The sequence below is a fragment of the Lipophrys pholis genome, assembly GCF_963383615.2.
Source record: "Lipophrys pholis genome assembly, chromosome: 3".
NCBI lineage: Eukaryota > Metazoa > Chordata > Actinopteri > Blenniiformes > Blenniidae > Lipophrys > Lipophrys pholis.
In genome coordinates, this window is record NC_137627.1 from 22,060,384 (window position 1) to 22,082,510 (window position 22,127).

Consider the following 22,127-nt stretch of genomic DNA (forward strand, 5'->3'; position numbering starts at 1 on the left):
GGGAGACAGACAACATGGATACACAACCAATGAAAAAACGCCCTGGAGGCGCAGAAAAGCAGCGACTAAAAAAAAATGAAAGTACTGGAAGCACCAGTGCTTTCGCTGCACTCCAAGTGCAGCAAAATTACAACTTCATTTGGTCCAGCAGCAGCAGCAGCAGCAGCAGCAGCAGCAGCAGCAGCAGCAGCAGCAGCAGCAGCAGCAGCAGCAGCAGCAGCAGCAGCAGCAGCAGCAGCAGCAGCAGCAGCAGCAGGTGCTGCAGCGCGAGCATCTGCAGCCGGAGCATCAATTAGCAAAGAACCGACCCGCAGACCAAGCTTGATTCTGGCGCCCCCCTCCCGGCTTCAGGCAACTGACTGCAACTTCAGCAGGAGCAAGAGGCACAACAGACACCACAGCAGATAGAGTTTGAGCCTTTAGAGGTCAGGGTAAGTAATAAAAACCAGCATGACAGATCTGTAAGCAGCACTACTTGTGAAGTTATCTGAGAGAGCACAATTCTAAAGACACACTTGGGTCAAAAACAAAAATGGTGTCTTTGTATGCAGACACATTCCTCATGTGTCACTATTTATTAATGTCAGAGAGCAAACAGGCCTTTTGCTTTGTCTTGTGCAGCTTGGGAGTCACTGAGTTATGTTACCAGTCAAATCTTTTGCAAGCTGATGCTATCAGTCTTAAATATTTTAGTATAGATATAGTAATTAATTCATTACCTTATATGTAGATAAACGCTCACAAGCCACTGCATTGGGTACACCTGTGCAATCTAATGCAATCAAATACAACCGCTATACCATCATTTCTTTTTTTCTTTTTTAAAGCTTACAGGAGTCAGGGTATTATTGAAGTCTTAGTGCAGGGGTGTCAAACTCATTTCCACCAAGGGCCAAATCAGCGGGGGGTGTTTGCCGCTCGCCGCCGCGTATGGTTCTCACTGGGGTTGTCTTTCGTCGGGTGGAACACGGGTCGGCGGGGGGTATATCTTAGTCTGGATTTGCACAAATTCAGAACTATTTCCGCGTCAATAAAGGCACATGTAATTACCGTAATGTTTTCAATAGACGCGACATTTTAGTTCTTTATTTTAAAAGCCATTTTTAGCCCAGAGACATGAGTTCATTTGAAAATGACTCTGGTGAGTAAATAAAAATAAAAATAAAACAATAAAATATGTTTCTCACCATAAAATATATTGAAAGCTTCAGGGAGCCGCTACGGAAGGGCTGAAGAGCCACATGTGTCTCCAGAGCTGGAGGTTACAGACCGCTGAAATCTCAGAGTAGCACCACAATGAATGAATGAATGAATGAATGAATGAATGAATGAATGAATGATGTTGTAGATAACACAGTGTGAGAGACATACATCTCCTCTGCTTCCTTTTATGAATGCCACAGTGGCTCATGTTCATTCTCGTGGTTTTTTGGACATGGAAATGTGAAGATCTGCAGAAGAAGATTTAACCTTCCTACATCTGTTGGTTAAATTTACATCACATTTCTCCTCGCCTTCGATCAGAGGAGTTGAAGCAATCCACCAAAGGCAAAGAGAAATGCCAGCAGCTCTTATCTTCCTCTCAGGAAACTTTGTGTAACTTCATAGTTACAGACGCGATGATTTACTATATTTTGTAGTAAAGGATGGAGTATTAAAGAAGTGCATCTTCACTTTGCACCTAAACACTTCATTTTGAACTGTTAATTAACTTGTATGAATGTTTCTTCCCAGTCATCATCCGTTATTAGTTACATTTGCTTCCAGTTCCCATCATTATGGGAAAATATGTCTATTTTTCCTTTATATTCAAAAAAAAGATCCAACTGTTGTATTTTGTGAAAAGTATTATTCTACATAGATGCTGTCCATCCTGCTCCTGCATTTTTATTGTTAAATTGATCTAAAATAAATAAATTAGATGTTATTTGAAATTGCAGGGAATAAATTCATTGTTATTTCATATCCCAGGTATTTATTACATATATTATTTTTTATTCCTTTCTTAATTCATGAACAAACATTGTATTATTCTTGTGCTGCAAAAAGGCAAAAAAAAGATTTCAATTTAAAAAAAGAAATTCCACCTTTTTTCAACTAACTTTATTAGGAGAACAAATGATCTCATTAAGAATGAATATTTGGTTAAAATCACCTTTTCCATTCACTGCTGACATGGATGAGGTGTTGCAGAGCATCCAGAAAGGGAGTAGAGTTGGCAATCAGTGGGAATTCCAGGACTCAACACACTGGCTGATGTCAATGCTGGTGACCTGACATACCAGGGCTGAGACACAGAACCTGTCAACCCCATCTTGCAGACTTGAGGACCTCTTGATCTTGCAGATGTGTCAGGCAGGGTTTTATTCTATAGTTGACTCGGTTATTTAACTACAAAGTTGTCAGGATCATTTCCTAGTAAAAACCCCGGGGAGACAGAAGACACGGGAAGTTTAAAACAATTGTATTACATTGTTCTTGCAAGAAGAGACAATGTCAGAGTACAACCTATGCAAGAAACCAAAAAGTCAGGCATACATGACAATTACATTTTGGTGGAGCTCAGTTTAATATAAATTCAATTTTAGTTCAACAAATTTAATGGCTCACTGTAAGAAATCCATACAAACCTCTTCCCAAATCCTTTCAATGTGATGCTTCTGAAAGTAACGGGGGGACAACAGATGTGCATGTCACAAATAAACTATGAGTACATGTAAACAACAACAACACAATGAAGTCAATGATAAAGTAAAACATTAAAACTTTTTACAACTTCATTCCTGCAAAGCAACATTGAAATTTAATTATCAGAGCATATCAATTTCACAATGTACCGTTCAGAAAAAGAACAGCAACAAAGAAAACCTACCGATGTTGATGGTATCTGCAGAAATGCCGGCCATTCTGTTTTGTGGTGTTGAGGGAGAATCGCTTGTAAAGCTGCTCCTTCTCCTTTCACAGGCATGTCTGCCAAATGATGACAGGAATCCTGTCGTCATTTAAACCTATCAATTCAAGTAACATAAATCATTAAGATGATGAAAATAACACACAACTGCATTCACAGCTGCATCAGGTTATTAATGGTCATACCATCAAGAAGAACAACACTAATAAGACATTTTATATGATATTATGAACCATTAACCAACATGCAAAACGGTATCATTTGTTTTATAGAATGTATAAATATTATAGTGTAAGTACAAATTAACCCTACTGATTTTAAGTACATTTGTAGCCTCACATTTGCAGTTATTATTGTGTTTTAATGTGTATTTTTCTCTCCTGAAAAATGTTTCTTTTAATGTGATGAATGAGCTCTGAGGACAGTCAGCAAGTGTGCTGCTTCTGACAGTAGGGGGCGCTGTGAGGCTGCGGTTTGATCAATGAAAAGCCGTGATTTTAATCTTGTACTGTATATCATAAATTAATCTCGTCCAACGCGGCTCGCCTCAGCAGTAATGAAACAACTTCAGCTTGGAGTTGATCTTTGGACATTTCTCTCTGAAAACCCTCTAATAGATTTCACCAGTAGTCGTGCCGTTGGGGTTCATGTTCACAATTAAGTTGGCGCAACCACCCAAAGACATTTTTAGACGTCTTTATCATTACATTTATACAAGGATACCACCAGGAGGGCAGCCAGACGAGTTCCCGGCAAATCAAGCTTGAAAAAGAAAGTCCAATAAGCATGCACTGGGGGTCCTTGAGCAAGACCCTCAAGCCCCCCAGCTCTCCAGGACCCACTTGTAAAAGAGATGACTAATCTCAATGTGGTTCTAAATAAAGGTACATAATAATAATAATAATAATAATAATAATAATAATAATAATAATAATAATAATAATAATAATAACAATAATAATAATAATAATAATAATAATAATAATAATAATACAAAAAAAAGAAAGAATTATGGTCGTATTTTATTTCATTTTTTTAAAGAAACTAATGGATTTTCAATTTCAAAACGAAGGAACGGGTCCCTTGGTCGAACACGGACCAGGTCAACTAGTAGCAGCGATACTGTAAAACCAAAATATTTCATCAAATAGATGCATAATTAAAGAAAATCTTGAGGGACTCCAGTTATTTTCCATCATATTCACACACACACACACACACACACACACACACACACACACACACACACACACACACACACACACACACACACACACACACACCCCTGTGTATCGTTTAAACCAAAACACTATTGCATTGATTTCTTAAAATGTATATTACATTTACTTAAAAGTGATGTACAAAACAAGAGGAGTTCCAGTGTAAATATGTCCTGAATGTAACACAGAGATAACGATGTCACGGCTCTTAAAACTACAGTAATGCGTTCCATCAGAAATATACTTCTATTCATTGAATAATGACTTCTGTTTTTATTTTCAAATCATAACTGAATTTTAAAAAAAAGACAATGAAAGAGATCAAAGTATGCCAGCAAAAAATACAAATGATCATTTGGAACACTTTGTATTATAATTCCCACAATACTGCTAATACACTATGTGATTCATATAATTTTATTTAATAAGATAAAGCTAACAAATCAATACCATCTTTTATAACAGCTTTGATTAGACCTCAAACTATGATCCCAAAAGACATATAAGTCAATACTTTCAAAGCTTTGTTGTCTGTGCTGCAGTTGATGTAAGTTACTAGTCTGCTGTTTCCATCAATGCCGGCATGTGTCACAAAGCTCCACCTGAAAAACATTACAAATAAAAAGGAATAATGCATTACTTTAGTTATGAATATGTTGATGCAAAGAAATGATCTAAATATTTGTGAGACTATAAATGTTGGCATTAAAATGTGGTATCTAAACATCACACCAGCCACAGCCTGAAATAGAACAGGAAATATTGAATTGTTTTCTGCTGTCAAAATCTCAACAAAGAGCTTATTTGGGGCCCAAATAGAAGAAGAGAGAGGAGAAAGAGGGGAAGAAGAGAAACAGGAGAGGAGAGGTCGGCTGTGTGAGGGGGTACTCAATAACTCAACCCCCCCCCCCCCCCCCCCCCCCCACACCACCACCACCACCACCACCAACACACCCCTACTCTGTCAGACAATCCTGGTGAGAACCCTGTTATTCTTTTATTACTTATGAGTGACGGGTTCAAGTCAGTCGTTGATGATTGATGGTCCATTGATGGAGAGAGGGACGTGGCAGATGATGGTCCAGGTCTGGTGGCTGTTGATGGAGCAACGGGTGTGTCCATCATTGGTGTGGGTGACGACGAAGCAGGGGGTGGGAAGTCTGAAGCTCTATCATCAGTAGTGGAGGGTTCTGGGGCACCAGTTCTCTCAGCTTCTGACATCTGGATGACAAAATACCTGAATTGTTATAATAATATTCATAAGGAGCGTTGGCCCAGACAAGGAACAAAAACTCACCTCCAATGGCAGTGTGATGCTGGTCTGTGGAATTATATAAATTGAGATTAGTGGAAAAGATGTATGACAGTACAAACAAAGCAGAGAAATATCCTGAAAAGGTAAAAAAAAGGGCTAAATGTAAATCCTCAAGTCTTCATTATATGAACAATTTCAAATGTATTGAATAGAGAGACATTGTTAAAGAAGTTTCACAAGTTCCCTCAAATGTATGAAATTACTGAGTGAGGTACGGTGGCCTGGAAGTGTAAAACACTACAAACTTCAGAAAACACTACCAAATAGAGGAAACACTACCAAATAGAGGAAACACTACCAAATCCAAAAAACAAAAAGAAAACGTGTGGTACCTGCTGACAGCGGGGTCGTCACTGATTGGACGCACAGCCAATGAGACGTGCATCTGATAGGACAGAAGCACAGTCTGTCTCTGTAACAGGAAGTCATTCCTGCCAACTGAAGTATGGTCCACATTCCGGGGAAAAGAGACCGTCTTCCATAGTTAGGAGACAAGACATTTTGTCCTCATTGTGGCCTGCAGGTACTGACGGCTGGTCGAGGCTTTATTGAAGCTTTGATGGTTCATTTTAAGCATGGTTCATTATTTGAGGCTTCAATGGCACACAGTGCTCGAGGAGGACATCTAGTGGTCAATAAAATGAAGTGCAATGGAGACGTGCCATTGACTGGTTCAGAGATTGCTTTGGGTTTGATTTAACATGCGTTAAACTACACTGAATGATGGTAAGGTTTCTCATGGGTACAATGATAATGAGTCATCGACAGCGCATCCTATCAGTGACAACCCTGCTGTCAGCAGGTACCTGACGTTTCCATTGTGTTTTCTGATAGTGCTTTCTCTTTTTGGCAGTGTTTTGTGGATTTGGTAGTGTTTTCTGCAGATTGTAGTCTTTTGCACTTTCAGACCACCATAGTGAGGGTTGATTAGTAACAGATTAAATAGCACACAACAAAATAACATGGCTTCGATCTGTAGCTCCATCATAGTGACAGGGTTTTGAAAGCTTGAAGACTGTTTTCACGCATTTCAATGAGAGAAAACCTTCAGGAAATTGAACTGGGTTGTGCTTGGACACTGCCTGTGCTCCGACTCCAATCCATTCCACAGCCTCACTCCACATATTGTGAAAGACAAAATTCTTAAGTTGTGCGAAACCTCCAGTGTTTTAGCTTTAAATTCTCTCTCCAGTTATAACCCTCAGTTTTGAATATTGGTAGGAAGTTGATTGTTTATGTTGTTTGCTTTACAAATCATTTGTGCAGTTTGAAATTGTACCAGGTCAGTGAACTTTAGTATTTTTGATTCAAAGAAGAGTGACTTCGTGTGATCTTTATACAGTTCGTTTCGCTCTTTATTGTAAAATTGTGAGCAACTGTAGTGAAGATTTACAAGTGTTACCCCAAACCTCAGCACAGTAATTTAGATATGGTAACACCAGTCAAAGGTATATGTGGAGTGATTTGTGGTTCAGGATGTTTTTTTATTGATTACTGAGATGCTTCTTCATTTCTTCTGTTGTCACTATCTGGAAACATTTCAAGAAATAAAGGCTTGAAATATTTCACTCTGTGTGTCATCAGCCTATATCATATTTGGGTTTGACGTTCTGAAATGAGTGACAAAAAAATATTGAACATTTTCATGATATTCAAATTTTTTTAGATGTACCTGTATATAGTTACACCTCCTCCACCTTTGTTCTCTCTCTTTATATAATGAAATTCATCACTGTATTGTTTTGCCCTTCTACCTGTGGTAGATGTATTTCGCTTAAGAATTATCACGACGATGTCTGTCTTACTGTGTGACTTTATTCACCATCTTGGATCCCGTGACGCCTCTACTCTCGTCATACACTCTCGCGGGATTTTAACAACAGTACAACATGTACATAGTGCACCATCTAGTGGGCAGAACGAACTTAACACAATATGTTACATCTCCCTTCTTAAAAGAAAAACAATTGTTCTACACAAATGAAATATGTAAACCTGACCCAGGATGTCCCTGAAACACAAATAACACACCAGCTGACAGAATATGGCGTATACGAACAATTTAACTTGAACAAATAGCTGGGATGACAGGCCAAAACCAAAATAGCATGCACAGGTAAGTATAATACTGCCAATGTAAATAGTCAAAATATAGATCACAGGTAATTCGAACAGTCTCCTGAACAGGTATGTGCACCTTTCAACAACGTAAATGAGGGAAACAAATCACTGTCAAATCACAACAGAAGTTTACAACGGTTACAGGTCATGGAGCTGTCTTGGCTTGACAACACGACCTAATCGAGTTGTGTAACCAGATGGATTAATGTTCGTTCAGGTCTGGAGGTTTCACAGGTTGAGGCTGGGAAACTGGAATGTTGCTGAAGGTGGGCTCCGGTGACTGGATGATCTCTTCTGTTGCAACATCACCTCTGTCCTCTCTGAGATGTCGGCGGTTGCGTCGGTAGATCTGACCTGTACTGGTGGTGATGAGGTAGCTCCTGTGAGTGTTTGCAGGGCATGTCACCATTGCTGGTTTCCAGGAACCATCCTACTGGCGGAACCGGATAGGTCTACCTTGGGGTAGCTGAGGTAGAGGTCTGGCGGTCCTGTTGAAATAAGTTTGCTGGCGTTGCATGGCAGGCTTCTCTCCTCTCGCGCACTGCCTGTTGGCAAGCAATTTGTGGCTGCAGGTGTTTGGCTGTTGCAGGGAGGATGGAACGAAGCCTCCGGCTCATGAGCAGCTGTGCGGGGGATTTCAGGTTTTCTACTGGAGTGTTTCGATATACTAGTTGACTTAGGTAGGGGTCTTTATGTTCAGCTTTAGCTTTGTCCAGTATGCTCTTGGCTGTCTGGACAGTCTTCTCTGCAAGGCCGTTGCTCTGCGGGTAATGGGGGCTAGTTGTGGTGTGGGTGAAACCCCATGTCTCTGCAAAACGTTGGAACTCACTTGAGCTGTAGCACGGACCGTTGTCGCTGATCACCGTCTCAGCAATTCCATGCCTGGCCATGGTGGACTTCAGTTTGGTGATCACAGCTGCTGCAGTACAGCTGTATAGTCTTTCCAGCTCAAAGAACCTGCTGTAGTCATCTACGATGATGATGTAGACTCTGGAGTTCCAAGTGAATAGATCGGTGCCTTTCACCTGCCACGGTCTTTCTGGTATTGCGTGTGACAGCAGGGGCTCTTTAGGGTTTGCGCTGCGTCTCTCCTGACATATGCTGCAGGCTCCTACTGCTGCCTCGATTTGCTTACCCATACCAGGCCAAAACAGAAGGTCTCTGGCTCTATTCTTACTCTTTCCAACACCCATGTGGCTGGAGTGGATACGTTCTATCATGTTCTCTCTGAGCTTACGGGGAACAATGATTTTCTCTCCTTTGAACGTGGTGGCGCTGATCTCTGAGATCTCGGCTCTATGATTCCAGAACTCTTGGATGATGGGTGGGCATTTGGACCGTGTGTTGGGCCAACCATCAAGTGTGGCTTTTCTCAGGGCTGTGAGTTGGGGATCCTGGGCGGTTGTTTCCCTAATCTCTGTCAGTCTCTGATCGCTAACAGGCATGTTGCTGATGACTGTATGCACCTGGGCCTCCATTCCTTCACACAGAGCTTTGTCATAATACTCTATGGACTTCCGTGATAGTGTATCAGCCACTGGGATGTCTTTCCCTGGCCGGTGGATGATGCTGATATTGTACTTCTGTAGCTGTAATATCATCCTCTGCAATCGTGGTGGTGCCACCGACAGTGGTTTTCTGAGTATTGCTTCTAATGGCTTGTGGTCTGATTCTATAGTTACTTGTTGCCCATACATGTACTCATGGAAACGCTTACAACCAAAGAGTACAGCATAGAGCTCTTTCTCTATCTGAGCATAGTTCTGTTCGGTGCTGGTGAGTGACTTAGACGCATAAGAAACTGGCCTGCCGTCTTGCAACATGACTGCACCTAGGCCACTTTTTGAAGCATCCACTTGGAGCCACAGCTCTTTCTGGGGGTCAAAGTAAGAGAGAACTGGGCCTGGCTGCTGGGTTAACAGCTCTTTCATTTGTTGGTAGGATCTGTCATGGTTGGCATCCCACACAAACTCACTATCCTGTTTCAGCAATTGTCGCAGTGGTGCATTGATCTATGACAGGTGGGGAGCAAACCTTGCCAAATAATTGATCATGCCTAGCAAGGTTTCTAACTCGGCCTTGTTCTGTGGTGGCTGCCTCTCTTGGACTGCCTGCTCTTTGTTTGGGTCCGGTTTCAAACATTCATGCGACAGTATGTGACCAAAATAACTGACCTCTGTTATACAGATTGTGCATTTGTCAGGGTTTAGCCTCACGCCCCTCTCTCTGCTGCATTGTAGCATGGCTCTCAGGTTTCATTCGTGGTCCTGTTTGATCCTCCCAAAATCCAGTATGTCGTCAACGATGGCTGCCACGCCGCTGAGGCCTTCATAGGTCTCATCCACATGTCGCTGGAACTCGTCCTGTGCGGAGATTATGCCAAATGGCAGCCTCAGGAAACGGTACCTGCCAAACATTGTATTAAATGTTGTTACCATTGATGACTCATGGCTCAGCTTAATGGCCCAATAGCCTGACCTGGCGTCTAGGACGCTAAAGTATCTTGCTCCAGCAAGCTTTGTGGTGACATCCTCTAAAGTGGGCAGGGGGTAGTGAGGCCTTTGTACAGCCTTGTTAAGGGGCCTGGGGTCTAGACACACTCTCAGCTTGCCTGTCTTTGGCTTCTCTACAATGACAAGCGCATTCACCCAATCTGTGGGTTCTGTGACCTTACAATGAATGTGATAGCTTTTCGTAAGATTATTCCAACACAAATGATATTGTTTTTATCCATGTCGTCGAGCTATATCATCTGTGACCTTACAGATGATATTGTTCTTCTCCATGTCGTCGAGCTATATCATCTGTGACCTTACCGATGATATTGTTCTTCTCCATGTCGTCGAGCACATCTTTGAGTCCGTCTCCTAGAGCAATAGGGATTCTGCATGGTGGGTAGACTGTAGGTGCTATGTCTGGGTTGACATGGAAGTTACATTCACCTTGAAATTCTCCTATGCCCTGGAACACATCAGTGTACTCGTCTAAAATGCTCTGAGAGTCAGTGTCCGTTTTGTCCATTTCCTCAGTCACAGCCATCACGATCTTGACTAGGTTTAGGTCACGGTAAGATTTCATCGCCAGAACAGGTGGGGCACTGGTATCCACAATGGGAAAGTCCAACACCAATGTGCTGTTTTTGTGTTTGCATTTCAGCTTGCATTTTCCATCAACACTGAGTGCATGTCCTCCATAGTCCGTGAGCTTGCGTGTGGCTGGCTTCAGTGTCACATCTTGGAAGAGAGTCTGAAAGATGTTGACCGGAATGGTGTTGGCCTGTGCGCCCGTGTCTACTTTGAATCTCACTTATTGTGGGGGAGAGCCTAGCTCTACATCTGCATATGCTTGCTCATTCCTTTCGCCTTCATTTTCAATTGTGATGCTGTCGATGTAAAAACCGCTCCGTTCCTCATCTGTGTCCTTTTCAACATACTCTGTGTTCTCTTTCGGACGGCGTGTACTGTCTGCCGATGGAAACCTGACTGTGAAGGGATCCTTGATTTACATACTCTGGCGAAATGGTTCATCTTTTTTGCATTTCATGCATTCCTTTCCTTTTGCTGGGCAGACATCTTTAGCACTGTGTTGTCCTCCACAGTAGCTGCATGACTTGTATGCTGTAGCAGCATGCTCCTTGGGTTTTGTGCCTCTCTGTTGTTTATCTAGCCTGTGCGGCCTTCTGCTGATGGCATGAACAGTGTCATTGTCTCTGGTGTGGCCCATAGTTTTCAACTGTTGCTTTGCTAGCTCGTGGGACCTGGCTACATCTAGAGCTTTGTCCAATGTGAGCTGTGCACCCTGGCTGAGAAGTTTCTCACAAATATGAGGTGAATTAGTGCCAAATACAATCCCGTCTCTGACCATTTCGTCACTGTTTGGGTAGCCACAGTCTTTGACAAGCAGTTTTAGCTCAGTCACACACTGTTCAGATGATTCATGCTCACCCTGCATCTTCTCATGAAACTTATATCTGGCATAGATGGAGTTTGCTTTGGTTGTGATGTAATTTGTGTACTTATCATAGTACGTCTGTAGCTTCTTGGCTTCGTCTGCCGTGAGCGTCCGGGTGTTATACACATCACGTCCTTTCTCCCCAATCCACAAAAGAAGGTAGCTGCATTTGTCCTCCTCTTCCTTCTCTCGCAGGGGACCGGTGAACATTAGCTCGGCATGCTGCTTGAAGCGTCGCCATGGTTCGGGTAGGTTTGTGGAATCCCAGTCCATTCGTGGAGCAGGAACACCGTAGGCATCCATTTCTTTCGACGACGGGTTGGCTTATTATCCGCTACTCTGACACCATGTATTGTTTTGCCCTTCTACCTGTGGTAGATGTATTTCGCTTAAGAATAATCACGACGATGTCTGTCTTACTCCGTGACTTTATTCACTATCTTGGATCCCGTGACGCCTCTACTCTCGTCATACACTCTCGTGGGATTTTAACAACAGTACAACATGTACATAGTGCACCGTCTAGTGGGCAGAACGAACTTAACACAATATGTTACGATAACCATCTAATTCAAAGTCAATTCCTTTAATAATCCATGTTTCAGATATTGCAATTATTTTGAATGGTTTTATGAATTTGCCTAAATACTCTTTGATATTGCTGTAGTTTGCATAGAGGCTTCTACTATTGAAATGAATTATTTACAATCTGCCATCTATGTTTAATTTCTGGTTATATTGTCCATCTGTGTACTAACAGCAGGTGTCCTTGATATTGTAGAAAAAATTATTGTCCGGGTCTACGTCATTTTCCAAGTCCAGTAGGTTGTGGTCTGTATAATTAAATGTTCTCAGTTGTAGTTCATCGTTATTTGTGATCCTTTGGATAATGTTATCTTCAGCTTATCTTTATCTGTCCTCAGTGTAGCTGTGCTTGCACCACACCCCCAACATTCCCATAACCCGTGTTTCTCACAAACTACTTGAACCACACCCCCAACATGCCCATACGCCATATTTCTCTGGAACTTTTTGAACAACACCCCCAACATTCCCATAACCCGTGTTTCTCACAAACTACTTGAACCACACCCCCAACATGCCCATACGCCGGATTTCTCTGGAACTGCTTGAACAACACCCCCAACATTCCAATAACAGAAATAAAACAAGACATTGAGAAATCGAAAAAGAATTTAAAAGATAAAAGGATATTAAAACAGTTGAGCAGACCTCAGGTGTTCAACAAGTTTGTTCCACAAGTGAGAAGCAGATGAACTCAAAGCGGCTTCCTTTTGTTTGGTTCTGGTTCTGGAACACACAGTAGACCTGTCCCAGACCACCCGAGGGGTCTGGGTGCTTCATGGTCCAAGACCATTCAACACTTTGTCGAGCAGCAGGAAGATTTTGAAATCCATCCTTAGACTCACAGGAAGCCAGTGTGGTGTTTGGAGGACCGGTGTGATCTGGTCCAGTTTCTTGGTATTTGTAAGAACTCTGGCAGCAGCATTCTGGATCAGCTCAAGCAGGTTGATGCTGAAGTAAAACTCTATTTAAATAATGTTGAAATTGAAAGGGTTTATGAGTAATAATAGATGACAAGCTTGTTTGGAAACCTCACATAGAACACGTAAAATGAAAATTGTCCAAGTCTATTTCTGTTCTTTACAAAACTAAAGACTTACTGAATAATAAATGTCTACATTTATTGTATTGTTCACTTGTGCTGCCTTACATGACATATTGTGTGGAAATATGGGGAAATACATATAAAACTAACTTGGATCTAATAATCAAATTGCACAAAAGAGCGATTAGTATCATAAATAGAGCAGGATACCAGGATTCCACCAATCAACTTTTCATACAATCATCCACATTCAAATTTCTGGATATTATATATTTAATAACATTAGAAATTGTGTTCCGTGTGATGAATAATAGCATTCCAGATGGTATTCAAAAATAATTTTTCAATCACACAGCCTATTTTGCAACAGGTGATGGCCGAAATGGGACTGGTTAAAACTTTAATCTGGAAGTACGTGTCTGGAAGCAGCGCAGCCGGCCGGGGCAGAAGCTATGAGATGAAGCGGACAGACCATTTGGAATTATTTAATAAGTAATCATGGACAAAATATAATCAACACCAGTCTGTGAGTCTGATATTTTTCTTAGGCCTGCAGAGAAGGCCTTGCAGGCCCTGACAGGCCTCTGGGAGGATAGAACTATCAAATTTCACATGACGCTTCCAAACAATATCAACAAAACTTGATATACCTACACCAGTATTTCACAGTTTCATTAGTTCTCTCATTTTTATCAAACAGATTATAACCCATCACATATACAAACAAGTATTCTGAATGGAAGATTTTTCTTTTTAGCTGACAGCAGCATGAGAATCTTTACACAAGACTGTTCCATGAGTTCATAATGATTATGAACCACTGCACAGGACTGTTTGTGTGGTATTTTGCCTTTCTTATTATTTATTTATTTGTGGTGAAGAGTTATTAAATATGATATATCTATATATATTTAGTCATCTATATTTATCATTTGTTCTTACTTTACAGGTTTCAAACATTAACATCCCCCTACATTATAAATTGCCTTTCTTTGAAAAAAATTATTTTTGAATACCATCTGGAATGCTATTATTCATCACACGGAACACAATTTCTAATGTTTTTAAATATATAATATCCAGAAATTTGAATGTGGATGATTGTATGAAAAGTTGATTGGTGGAATCCTGGTATCCTGCTCTATTTATGATACTAATCACTCTTTTGTGCAATTTGATTATTAGATCCAAGTTAGTTTTATATGTATTTCCCCATATTTCCACACAATATGTCATGTAAGGCAGCACAAGTGAACAATACAATAAATGTAGACATTTATTATTCAGTAAGTCTTTAGTTTTGTAAAGAACAGAAATAGACTTGGACAATTTTCATTTTACGTGTTCTATGTGAGGTTTCCAAACAAGCTTGTCATCTATTATTACTCATAAACCCTTTCAATTTCCACATTATTTAAATAGAGTTTTACTTCAGCATCAACCTGCTTGAGCTGATCCAGAATGCTGCTGCCAGAGTTCTTACAAACACCAAGAAACTGGACCAGATCACACCGGTCCTCCAAACACCACACTGGCTTCCTGTGAGTCTAAGGATGGATTTTAAAATCTTCCTGCTGCTCGACAAAGTGTTGAATGGTCTTGGACCATGAAGCATCCAGACCCCTCGGGTGGTCTGGGACAGGTCTACTGTGTGTTCCAGAACCAGAACCAAACAAAAGGAAGCCGCTTTGAGTTCATCTGCTTCTCACTTGTGGAACAAACTTGTTGAACACCTGAGGTCTGCTCAACTGTTTTAATATCATTTTATCTTTTAAATTATTTTTCGATTTCTCAATGTCTTGTTTTGTTTCTGTTATTGGAATGTTGGGGGTGTTGTTCAAGCAGTTCCAGAGAAATACGGCGAAAGGGCATGTTGAAGGTGTGGTTCAAGCACAGCTACACTGAGGACAGATAAACAGAAACATTTACAGGTTATGTAATTGAGAAAATTCACACAAGTCATCTGACAACCATTTTTATTTTAGGGAAATTTTCTGTTACCATTTCTAATTTATTTTAGTTGTTGAGTATTTAGTTTGGTTCTGTTCAGGTAAAACAAAATGTACTCATATACATGCAGTATGTTGACTTGAAAATGCGATTGTTTCTTGGTTGCTCTCAGGATTTGAAAGAAAACAACACCCTGTGTTATGGTTGAGAAGGACTGTCCATCTTTGTACATATTGAAAAATGTCGTGTTGGATATCTGGCTAAGAAAAATGTTGGTTGAACAATAAATGATGTGTTAAAAACCAATTTGTTCCGAGTATAAATCGACATGGATTAAAACTGTTATATACATCACATTATGAAAAAGTATTTTTTGCCCTTATACAAAGATGTTTTCATCAAGTGAAAATAATCAGATTTAATGAATTGGATTATTTATATTAAGTAATAAGGCTAATTTATCTTTTCCATTTTGGAAAAACTTGAAACAATTGGTTTGCTTCACCTTCAGAAAATTGGTTTACATGAAATTGAATATTTCAAGTCAAACTAAATGAATTATTTGCCTTGTGTCAATGCTAAAATATTAGGTGTGACAGACTACTTTTTTTTTTCAGTGAAGCCAAGGCCCTTTTTTAATTTGATATGAATACACTACATGGCCTTTTTTGTGTAAAATCTACATAAATTTCCTGGTTTATCACCTGTGTATTTACACAATGTGCTTTTAGTCGCTGCTGCTGTAAACATTATAGTGCCTATAGCGATGGCACTGCTTGTTAGCCATCACACACATCAGATTTGTAGTTTTAAATCTTTTTTAGAGTGAACATTTAGAATTGTTACTGTTTGTGAGATTGGGATTTTTTATTTTATTATCATTACTTTTTTCATTTTATTTCTCGTGTGATATGTTGAAAAACGATGGTTGTGTGACTTGCAGGGGGAAGCAGGGAACATTGCTGGTCCCCCCCCCCCCCCCCCCCCCTCTCTCTCTCTCTCTTTCTTATGTAGGTTCACTGTGTTTGAAAGATTAGTTTGAGTCATCATGATCAGACAAAACATGCTAAGAAATACATATATTTCAATATATTTTATGGTGAGAAACATTTTATTTTTATTTTATTTAGAGCAGAGTCATTTTCAAATGGACTCATATCTCTGGGCTGAAAAGGGCTTTTAAAATAAAGAACTAAAATGTCAAGAAATGGCGAAAAAAATGTTTTAACAGCTGAAAAGAATTCAAATGAATTTCTGAAAGTAAAGAAAAATTACAAATGGAAACAAACAACTGCTATAAGAAGAGCCTGGATGGTGGAAACAGATAAATGATCAACATTGTCAAAAAATGTTGAATAAAATGTTGAAACAGATACAATCATGTAGATAAACTATTCTCAAAATGTCAATAAATGTTTGTTATTCTCAATTGTTACTGAAACTTTATAAATGCATCATATGATACAGTTTGATATCAAAATCTTTAGAAACTTTAGAAGCTGTGTCAGCTTCATTGTAATGCTTAAAAGTGTTAAATTTGATTTGGTGGAAAGACACAAAAATGACTCACACACACACACACACACACACACACACACACACACACACACACACACACACACACACACACACACACACACACACACACACACACACACACACACACACACACAGGTGATTCAGGTGATTTGGCCCCTCCAGTAAAGTAAACAGTGTGATGCAGGTTCTCCACCCTGCTCCGCCCACACCACCAGTATAAAATGAGACATGAAGCCGGAGTTCAGCCATCCTGCTTCTCTTTCTGTCTCTGGGTCCATTTCACCAACTGCTGCCATGACAGTCGTCAACCCTGTAAGTATTCAAAATGAGTCCATCTGCACTGCTAACTATGTAAAATGATTTATATTTCTTCCTCCGTCCAGCATCATTGGTAAAGTGTTTTAGCACAGCATCAAATTAATACCACTTGTCATCAATTGCTGCCAGTTTAATTCATTTATTGAATTTATTCTTACTTCCTGCTGATAAAAGATGTTTTAAATCATTAGAATAGATTTCAATTTACATCATATAGAAACCAAACAAAGACATTTTGAAATGAAAATACTGTGTTAATGTATTTTTCTATGAAGTAAAGTAGGTTAAAGCTAATGGATCTGAATGAGAGATTGCAGCTGACCTCAGTTCCATTCAGTGAAAGTACTTAGAGCGTTTATCGAATCTTCACAGACGTAAAGATCAACTGATGATGCAAACAATATTAAATTCCATCCAAAACCAAGTCACTACTTACATTTGAACTATTATACACAATTAATTTGTACTATAATATAACCATATGAATATAGGATAAAATCCACATTATAAGAGTATTGAAAAATCAGCAGGCCACAGTACTTCAGCACAGTATACAGTAACATTTCCAACATTAGCAATACTGACACAATTAGAAATGATGGCATGAGGATCTCCATTATGAATCTAGTGAATCTTTATCATAACAGAAACTTAAAGCAGACAAGAAACAAAATGCTGCATTTTTGAAGCTGCAAAACTTTTTACGTTTTGAGCGGCGTGCCATCGATCAGTAATCTACATGACTAAGATTTCCTGATGTGTCTAACCTACACGACTGATGTTTATTGTTGTTTATTCCAGACTATCCCCTACCTGGGGTCGATCGTCGGGGGTCTGAAGCAGGGCTCGTCCATCTCCTTCCAAGGCTCCACTCCTCAAGACATGACCAGGTTAGTTTGGAAAGAAAAAGTGCTCCAACATCTCAGTAGTTCAGAACTGAATGTGTTTGAAGCTTCACGGTGTATTTCCATCAGGATGAGCTGGTACTTCTAACCTCGTTTGATAGATATTGACCAGTGACATCCCCCAAGAGCTGCAGTTTTAGAGATTTTCTGATCCCGTCGATGTCAAACTCGTTCACAATCCTCATATTTGTATTTGTTTTCTCAATGTCGTGCCTCAACAGTAAGAATCAAATGATGTCAAATTCCCCTCTAACAGGAGAAGTATTGACTTGACTTTAAGTGGTCATAATGTTATGGTTGATTAGTGTACATGCATGTTTTAAAGCTACATTTTGGTTCTTCCACATCAGTGTGGAGCCACTTTCTTTACACCGGTGTGTATCAATGGAGACCTGCCACTTTTACAATGTTGCACCTCTTCTTTGTTAAAATAATAATACTTCAGTTTTTAAAGATGTTTTTACTAGTTGTTCTGAGACAAAGTACACAGTTCCAACACCTGACTGTATCACTACATCTCAGGCTCCTTTGTTCGGGGAGACTTTCCTTTATCTTCCTGCACTTTGCCGCACCTGCACTGTTTGCTTTTCTTCAGCACTGAAGTCACTTATCAGTTCCAGCAGGACTCAGTGATCCACGTCTTTTGTCCAAACCTGGCAGGTTTCAAATCAACCTGCTCTGTGGAGATTCTGACTCCAACGACATCGCCCTGCACTTCAATCCTCGCCATGACCAAGGGGACCAAGTGGTGTTCAACAGTCGCCAGGATGGCGAGTGGGGCAAGGAGATTGTGAAGAACTTCTTGCCTTTCATGATAGGCCAGGCCTTTGATATGGTGATCTTGGTCACTCCTCCAGGCTACCAGGTCAGAACAAACTCACCGTACAAACATTTTTAATAATTAATCCGATGATGTTGAAAAACCTGATTATTCCCCGACTAATCGAGCCCTATTAGTAAGAAACATGCATTTGTAGGATGAGAACTGGAGTCTGTGTGTTCAAATGGAAGAAAATGTCAAGTCCTCTCTGTCAAAACAGTTTATAAGTACAGCAGTTTAGCACAACTTATATAATTCAACCTCAGTCTTTGCTATAATTCAGAAATTCATAATTCATTCCAACACTGATTACAATCACAATTTTAATTCATGTTCAAACCTTTTGATCTTCATTAATCTACCCAATTAGAGACAAAACTCCTGCTTTAGAGCTTCATTTCTTCAAAACTCAAATTACCTGAGGGTATTTTTTATATACTATATTATTTGTCAGAAAAATGGGATGTAAATGTGAATATTTTGAATTGAATTGAATTGAATTGAATTGAATTGAATTAAATTGAATTGAATGGAATGGAATGGAATGGAATGGAATGCTGGCTTTTAGATATCGCTCCCTCTCTTCTATTTAACTATAGTTAATACTTAGTTCTTTTAACATTATTACTTACTTATAAAAAAAAAGTATCTTAACCTTGAACTTTAATCAAAGAACTTAATTAGATTTTAACCCAATCATTCATCTCTAAAACAATTTCATATTTTTCCCTTAACCTGCGTTAACATTGTATGAAATGATATTGTTGTCATATATAATTTAATGAAGTTGTTTCTTTGCAGATTAAAGTGAATGGGAAAGACTTCTACACCTTCCCATTTCGTCTGCCTGTGGATAGAGTCCGTGCGTTGCAGATCGAGGGAGACGTTTCCATCCAAACTATCATAATTACCAAGGTGAATGTTGAATTCCTCCACATGCTGCTTGGTGCTTTGCTACAAGTCCAGAGGAAATAATAGTGAATTTCTGTGGACTTTAGAGGGCTGATGCTTTCTGTGTCTGTGCCGGGGGGCAGGAGGTGGCATGAATCAGTATCCTGGAGAAATGGGAGCGAGCACAATAATGACCAAAGATAAAAGCTTCAGTTTGTTTTGTTTTCACTGAGTTTGAATGTGTTGGGATTTCTGGTTGGTTATCAGCATTAAATTAATGTAAATAATAAATTACTGAAAGTAATAAATCATTGAAAGTAATTTATGAAAAATTAAAAATATTAATGGAAGTAAACTGTCATTTACTCATTAACAACTGAGTAATTGAGTAATTACTTAAAATTAATAAATTATCGAAAATTATTTATTAATGAAAAATCTTTTATTTGAAATAGTTATTTATTTATTTATTTATTTATTTATTTAGTTAGTTAGTTAGTTAGTTAGTTAGTTAGTTAGTTAGTTAGTTAGTTAGTTATTAACAATAAAAGGGGACACCACCAGAGAATCAGGAAATAACAAATTACCAAAATATCAGTCTCGTATGGAAAAGTTTTATTTAAGTTAGTTAATATTTCACTGTAAAATATAACAATCTTAAATAAAAGGGAAGTCATGAGATCCGAGCACAGACAGCTAATTACAAACCAGCGAATGTCGACAATAAATACACAGAAATCACCAGGAATCGTTCAATTCAGCGAACAGGCATTTATAAACAATAGTGTATTAATTCATAAATAATTCTCAAATCATTCCATAAATCAACACATTTAAGTATCAAACGTCATCTAACACGGAGATCTAATGTACTAAACAACAAAACTATGTACAATGATAGTGTGTGTGTGTGTGTGTGTGTGTGCGTGCGTGCGTGCGTGCGTGCGTGCGTGCGTGCGTGCGTGCGTGCGTGCGTGCGTGTGTGCGTGTGTGCGTGTGTGCGTGTGTGTGTGTGTGATGTGATGAGAGGGAATGGGTGTAATGAGCTCGAATGTCCGCCAGGTAGAGGCAGACGTTGGCAGGTCTGTGTGAGTGGGTGTACTGATCTCCAGCATTCCAGAGGGAGGCAGACGTCATGTTCAGTGTGGTGTCGTGTTCAGGTTCCCTGTGGTACCAGGCTGCGTCTTAACTAATCTCCTTGAGCTGGTCTCAGGTTTCGAGACCCTGGGTTATTACCATACTCTGATACTGTTAGCCCCGCCCATCCAGCAACTGGCCATTGGTCACGTGACCCCCCCCCCCCCACACACACACACACTGATGTGTCATTTTGTCTTTCTATTTGTGTTTTCAGGAGTGAACAGGAGGAGGAATGGGAGGAAACATGGAGTAAGACAAGACAAGACACATGAAATGCAGTGTTGTGGATTTCCTTTATCACTGCTCTTTGAATAAAATCATGAAACAGAGTTCTTCTGTCAAGGATATTTATTGAAGCTTCAACAGGCACATACACAATGCAAAATCACTAGTGAATCTGCTCGGGTATGTGGCCCGTGCAACCTTCCAGCTAACCTTTAAAGCGCCGGGGAGGGGAGGGGGTGACCCGGGTGAGTATATTGGGAGGGGAGGGGGTGAGCAGGGGTGGACTGGCCATCTGCCATACCGGGCACAATCCCGGTGGGCCGGTGTCCATGTGGGCCTGTGTCGGGCTGGTCAGCAGGTCCCACCTGACATAATTGGCTGGCCAATCAGCCCACGCTACTGTGGGCTGATTGGCCAGCCAATTATGTGTTACAGCACAGCCCATGTAGTGTTACAGCACAGCCCATTGGTCATCTGTCAGTCAGGGGCTTGTCAATCACCCAGTTGCTGGATGGGCGGGGCTAACAGAGTCATGTTCAATCACACCGCAAGTTAACCAAGGTCAGGTGGGGAGACAGACAACATGGATACACAACCAATGAAAAAACGCCCTGGAGGCGCAGAAAAGCAGCGACTAAAAAAAATGAAAGCACTGGAAGCACCAGTGCTTTCGCTGCACTCCAAGTGCAGCAAAATTACAACTTCATTTGGTCCAGCAGCAGGTGCTGCAGCAGCAGGTGCTGCAGCAGCAGGTGCTGCAGCAGCAGGTGCTGCAGCAGCAGGTGCTGCAGCAGCAGGTGCTGCAGCAGCAGGTGCTGCAGCAGCAGGTGCTGCAGCAGCAGGTGCTGCAGCAGCAGGTGCTGCAGCAGCAGGTGCTGCAGCAGCAGGTGCTGCAGCAGCAGGTGCTGCAGCAGCAGGTGCTGCAGCAGCAGGTGCTGCAGCAGCAGGTGCTGCAGCAGCAGGTGCTGCAGCAGCAGGTGCTGCAGCAGCGCGAGCATCTGCAGCCGGAGCATCAATTAGCAAAGAACCGACCCGCAGACCAAGCTTGATTCTGGCGCCCCCCTCCCGGCTTCAGGCAACTGACTGCAACTTCAGCAGGAGCAAGAGGCACAACAGACACCCCAGCTGATAGAGTTTGAGACTTTAGAGGTCAGGGTAAGTAATAAAAACCAGCATGACAGCTCTGTAAGC

At 40.6% G+C, this 22,127-nt stretch overlaps 2 protein-coding genes across 2 annotated transcripts in view; both read left to right on the forward strand.

The window, feature by feature from the left end:
- LOC308107305 (galectin-4-like) overlaps positions 1-22,127 on the forward strand; it is a 77,048-nt gene that overhangs the window by 23,226 nt on the left and 31,695 nt on the right. The gene's annotated exons all lie outside the window — the stretch shown is intronic.
- LOC308107708 (galectin-4-like) lies at positions 16,852-21,041 on the forward strand. Its single transcript, XM_080460192.1, has 5 exons — positions 16,852-16,949; positions 17,757-17,845; positions 18,521-18,725; positions 19,482-19,595; positions 20,926-21,041. The coding sequence occupies exons 1-5, from the start codon at positions 16,866-16,868 to the stop codon at positions 20,929-20,931; spliced, it is 498 nt and encodes a 165-aa protein (XP_080316318.1). The 5' UTR covers positions 16,852-16,865; the 3' UTR covers positions 20,932-21,041.